This window comes from Parambassis ranga, chromosome 14, assembly GCF_900634625.1.
Source record: "Parambassis ranga chromosome 14, fParRan2.1, whole genome shotgun sequence".
NCBI lineage: Eukaryota > Metazoa > Chordata > Actinopteri > Ambassidae > Parambassis > Parambassis ranga.
The window spans coordinates 17,758,653-17,764,334 of NC_041034.1; the positions used below are offsets into that span (position 1 = coordinate 17,758,653).

At 41.0% G+C, this 5,682-nt stretch overlaps 1 protein-coding gene across 1 annotated transcript; it reads left to right on the forward strand.

Annotated features, from left to right (window-relative positions):
* Positions 1–3,548: 3,548 nt before the first annotated feature.
* Positions 3,549–5,183, forward strand: ptrh2 (peptidyl-tRNA hydrolase 2). Its single transcript, XM_028422354.1, has 2 exons — positions 3,549–3,639; positions 4,426–5,183. The coding sequence occupies exons 1-2, from the start codon at positions 3,596–3,598 to the stop codon at positions 4,949–4,951; spliced, it is 570 nt and encodes a 189-aa protein (XP_028278155.1). The 5' UTR covers positions 3,549–3,595; the 3' UTR covers positions 4,952–5,183.
* The last annotated feature ends 499 nt before the right edge of the window (positions 5,184–5,682 follow it).

Sequence of the window (5,682 nt, forward strand, 5' to 3'; positions counted from 1 at the left end):
CAGTCTTCTGTCCAATCAGCAGCCACCACCTGCAACTCAACACTGGAAAAAGAAACTTCAGGTGAACAGCCTTTCTACCAGGGGAGGAGGAGCAACAGTAGAACAAAGGACCATGGGCAGACAGTTTATTGTTATATATTACATTTAATGCATACACTGTGTTCTGTCAATACCTCTGCATGATTTAGATATTTACATCGTTGTGTTTAGCAGCCTCTACAAACCAGTCTTTACTTTTAAATTCTTTACAGACATTGTAGAACCTGCAGATCAGCATTTGCATGAGACAGGTAGAACATAATGTTATGAATTCCCAGATTCTAAGCTTAGATTTGTGAGCAATTAGAGGGCTGAGGAACACCGTCTTGGACACGATAGTGAGCAGCACGGGGGCACCCCAGGGCACAGCACTGTCTCCATTCCTGTCTGTGGTGGAGGTGATGGAGAGCAGGATACTGAGGAAACTCCTCAGTTCATAACAACACGTCTCACCCCCTGCATGACACACTGCTGTCCTACAGGAGCACTTTCAGCACTAGACTTAGACTACCGAGGAGCCGCACCAAACGCCACAGGAGGTCCTTCCTGCCAGTGGCCATCAGACTGTATAACTCCTCCCCTTTCTGTAGGGAGAAGAGCTAGATGATCATGTCAGGCATCAATGTCATTCCCTCCACTGGTCTATATTTGTATCCATGCATCATATATTGTGCTCATACTGCGTACTGCACTCTGATTTGGATTTTAGTGACACTCACATACTCTTATACTCTGCACTTTATTTACTGTATTTAATGTAACTTGATACCTCTGGCACTAGAATTTCCTTTGGTTTTCGATCGATGATTTTTATCTTATCTTATCTTATCTTATCTTATCTTAGATTTAGTTACAACACATATGCCTTCAGTCAGATCAGACTTGTGTTTATTGCCATGGAAGTGAAGAGGTTTCACTCACAGGTTTACTGGGAATTTGCCTTCGTGATTAGTGCATACATAAAACATAAAACAATTAACATTTACTAAGAAGCATGGGTTAAAATAAAATAAGATAAAATTATATAAGATAAAGTAAAACAATGTAATCTAAAAATAAGGCTATAAATTGACATATGACGTCAGAAGACATACAATGAACAGAACATGAGTCATGGCTGTGATGGCACAACATAGACCCTGATATGAGTGTAACAGTGTTACAGGCACCACATGGATCAGTGAGCTGGTACAAGTGTGCAAAGTAGTGCAAGATGGAAAGTAAACAGTGCAAACAGACATCAGGTGGCTCATGACTGGAGCGTTGTACAGTGACTGTACTGAAGTGACAGTGTGAAGGGACAGTGTAGACTAGTGTGATTCATCAGGGTTCACACAGGAGCCATAACTCTGTATACATTTATATATTGTATTATATAAGTGGTGAAACCTGACACAGACTGAGGTTTGAATTCTGTGGATGCCAGATACCAGCGACTTCTGAGCAGCTCACGTGGAGTCATGTATGTCGTCAGCCATGACATCAGCCTGATTGATATCCTGTGAGTTCAGACTCGGGGTATTGCTGCCCTCTATTGACCTCTGTGTTCTGCACGGCCTGCTGCAGGGTATGAAATGAGCTCTGCAACATGATGGATATGAATGAATTCCTGCATAAACACCTTGTTCCAGGCACACCCACTTTTTCTGATGTTATTACAATCCATGTATGCAAACTGTCAATTGTTAGCAAAGCAGGGTGCTGTTAATATTGAGATGTTGTGGTAGCACCTGAAATTAAGCTTGAAATCCATTTGTGCATCTTCACCTCAACATACCATCAGCATCATGAATAGCATCCGAATGTGTTAATCTGTTTGGAAGAATATGATGTAGATATTTTTGAACAAAAAATACAAACCAATCAGCTCCCTCAGGAAAAGTGAGACATTCTGTGTATCTACATTTTTACAGCTAAGAAGTCAGAAATATATGTGCTCTGAGTATAATACTGTATCTGAAATATCATGCTGCAGATCTAAAATCCTTATTTTACAACAATGACAACTGTCAAATGTTCCACAAACACAGAGCATGTTCCTCAATGTAAAGAGGGAAGAGTCATGTTCCACATGTTGTACATTAGCATGACAATAAACCAGCAAACTGCTCATATGATCAACAGCAGCAGGTAACACACATTAAATCATGTTTACTGTACAACTTTACAACTTTGGCAGGTATCAGCCTTCATAATGCTAGTCTGTCTGGACTCCATCAACCACCTGACCTTCCCCTTTGACCTCCTGCAGGCCTTCCACCAAATCAAAGACATGCTCCCTTCAGTATATTAATAGCAGTCTGCACCCTCCTATGTGGACCCCCGAAGAGGCCAGTATTTCTGAGTTATACCCAAAGCATAAAAAAGCACCCTAAACTCTGTCTCCCTCTGCCTGTCATACATACCAAACTCTACCTCCTCCACACCAATGATGTGGAAAAGCTGAACATTCCCTCTTCTTATTCTTATGATCAATGCAGACTACCAGACTGCTCAGCACCCTTGGGCCGATGCCTCTGCTCTTCCAGGGACCATTTTTAACTTTTAGCAACTCCTGATTGCCAACGTCATAGTTTTCCTCTGCTGCTGTGAGACGACCTGAGAAGAAGGTCCACAGGTGTAACTCCTGGTCCACTGAGTCCGATTAGACAGTATTGCCACTGTGTAAGGTTTGGTCTGGCTCAATCAGAGATGGGAAGGAAGGTGTTATTGGCCTCAGGAGTCCAAGAAGAGGGTGATTTAGAGGAGCCGAGTGGAGCAAAGCCCAGGAATGTTTGCAGCTGTTTGAGTAACTAGGGGATGGGCCGCTCCATCATTTCTGTGCTCATGAAGAAGCACAACATTTCGTGAACTACATAAACCTAAACACATGCACTTAACTTCAAACAATGAAACTCATTTTTCCACAGGATGTGACAGCACTCACCTCTGCTCCTTCTGTCCAACATTGGACTCTCTGTGGTGTACAGTCAGACTACTGTCCATAATGTATTCGACTATTATAATCCCAAGATGTCTGTAAAAACAGAGTGAAATAAAGAGACGTGCAACAGGTGGCATGTCTCCTCTCATGTCAGGCAGTCTATACTCTTATCAATGCATCTACTTCTAGAATTATTAAACTATGCTCAATTATTACACTTCTGTCGTCAGAGTCAAAATATAAAATATAAATATAAAATAAATACACATTCATTTAAAAACGAAAACACGCAATGTAAACTGAACACTTCTACTAGTCTTTAAAGCTCTTATAGTGGTCTTATCATATTTATCTGATTTGCATTTTTAAAAGCAAGTTACAGTTACAGTTACATTCGTAGCTATTTAGTTCTAGCCTATTTATTATATTATTTAGGTTTAACTCACTAGATTTTATGAATGCAATTATTTATTTATTGCATGCATAGGACAGTTAGTAGAGAGATACATATTTGCCAGAGAACAGTAAGATTGACTGTGCCCCTCACGGATAAGAGCAGGTTCATCGCTCTGGCCCTGCTGTTTTACGCAGCGCAGTTGTGACGTCATCACAAAGGGACTGTAAGAAACGCCGATGAAACTTCATCCATGTTGTCGGCGCGTCGATCGGAATAACAGGTATGAATCTGTATAACCATGAAATTCACATCTGCTTCACGGCTGTAAATGTCTGAACAGCCTGTCAAGAAAGTGACAGCAAGTGCGCTGACGTAGTAATTTGAGCTGAGCTTGTTTGAATTCGGGAAGCTAATGGTAGCTCGACTCATTCTAAATTGAATGGTTGGTTAGCTAACCGTTCAGCACATGAAGTTGTCGTTAGCTAACATCAGCAAACAGCAGATCAGTCAGGGATTTATGTAGAATAAGTAGCAACAGGCATTCCTCAACATTTTTAAAAAGCTAATACAACTACATGTATATGTATTTTGCCGCTGCTAGGCAATCAAACTATTCTTCACCATCTTCTTCTTCCGTAAGTATTTTGGCGCAGCGTATCTTCAGCATACATTGGCCGATTTCAGCCATTCAACTATCAAAATGTTCATCTCACAGAGGAAGCTGACTTCATACAAGTCAACTTCAAGTTTTTTTTCAAAAAATTATAGTTTTTTTTAAATATTTTGGTGTCATTTCTAATTAATACTAACATACACCATAGTTCTTCGGTGGAAGACTAAGTTTTGCTTAAAGTTTACAAGATGAATAGCTGTTGTGTTTTGAAGAATGATCATTAGTCTCAGTTTTTTCACTCAATCAATCAATGAAGTTTTCTGTTAATGAATTAACACAACACACGTACATAGACATTTCCATGACAACTGGGAAGATGAAACTTTGAGATTACAAGTTGAACCTGTCATTTTACTTCTCTAATATGTGACCTTTCTGTTGAAAATTCTGCAGGGTTACCAATATGGATTTGCTGTATGGTCCACTGGGCTTGGGTGTAGTTGCAGGCCTGGGCTGTGGGCTCCTTCTTGGTTGGCACCTTCGATCCCGCCTTGGCACGACCTCCAAGACTGTGACGACAGCGTTGGGGAACAATGGAGGTGAAGCAAGTGTGATGGGAGAAGGAGGCGAGTTCAAGATGATTCTGGTGGTCCGAAATGACCTGAAGATGGGAAAAGGAAAGGTTGCTGCCCAGTGCTCCCATGCTGCTGTGTCAGCTTACAAACAGGTCCAACGCAAGAACCCCGAGTTGCTTAAACAGTGGGAGTACTGTGGCCAACCCAAGGTTGTGGTGAAGGCCCCTGATGAGGACACCCTGATTGATCTGCTGGGTCATGCAAAAGAAGTGGGGCTTCCTGTCAGCCTGATCCAAGATGCAGGAAGGACACAAATTGCACCTGGGTCACGCACTGTGCTGGGTATCGGCCCAGGACCTGCTGATCTAATTGACAGTGTCACTGGAGACTTAAAGCTGTACTAGAGTTGTGATTTGCATCTGTAGGACCGTTTGGCTGTTAAAATGGTTTGCAGTACAAATTAATCTGAACTCCCATGAATTTGTATTTTTCTACAACATTTGATGTAATGCTTCAGTTCAGTGTATTTATGGTCTGTTCCATCAAGTGTCTGACCAGTAATGAAGACTGTTCTTTAATGTTGTCCGACAGGTGTACTGCTTATTAAAAACGGTCATTAAAACCACAGCACTGACATTTTCTAGGTCTTATGATGTGCCTTTCAGTCAGATTTTTTAGAGTGTTAAGCGAGCAATTTAGTATGGATTTTAAATAAAGCTAGGGACTTCCAAGACTTGCATTTCAACACACAGTGGCTGAAAAACAAGCGTTTTCCTTTTCATGAAATATTGAATATTTTATCCAAATGCTGCCATTTACTCTGAGTGTCTGTGATTTAGGCACATTTGGTGTCTTGTTTCATCATTATGAAGTATGTCCAGCAGAGGGCACTAGTGCAACATCTTATATTGTATATTACATCTTTGCTGTTACAACTCATGGTACAAAGGACAATTATAGTATGATCTAGTCCAGCACTAGAAACTGGCAAACTCCTGAACCAACGGTGCCTAGAATAATCTCCCAGTGGAGAAGTCTGTTATTAGACTTAGATTTGTTATACTCATTACATTCATTGCAATAACCCCACTGGGCAGATGGACTACAAAACTACATGTAAAATACTATCATACAA

Excerpts from the sequence above, each read along its gene's own strand:
- ptrh2 (XM_028422354.1), top strand. The coding sequence starts at position 3,596 with ATGAAACTTCATCCATGTTGTCGGCGCGTCGATCGGAATAACAG. Across the intron at positions 3,640-4,425 it reads CGCGTCGATCGGAATAACAG|GGTTACCAATATGGATTTGC; the intron begins GTATGAATCTGT and ends AAAATTCTGCAG.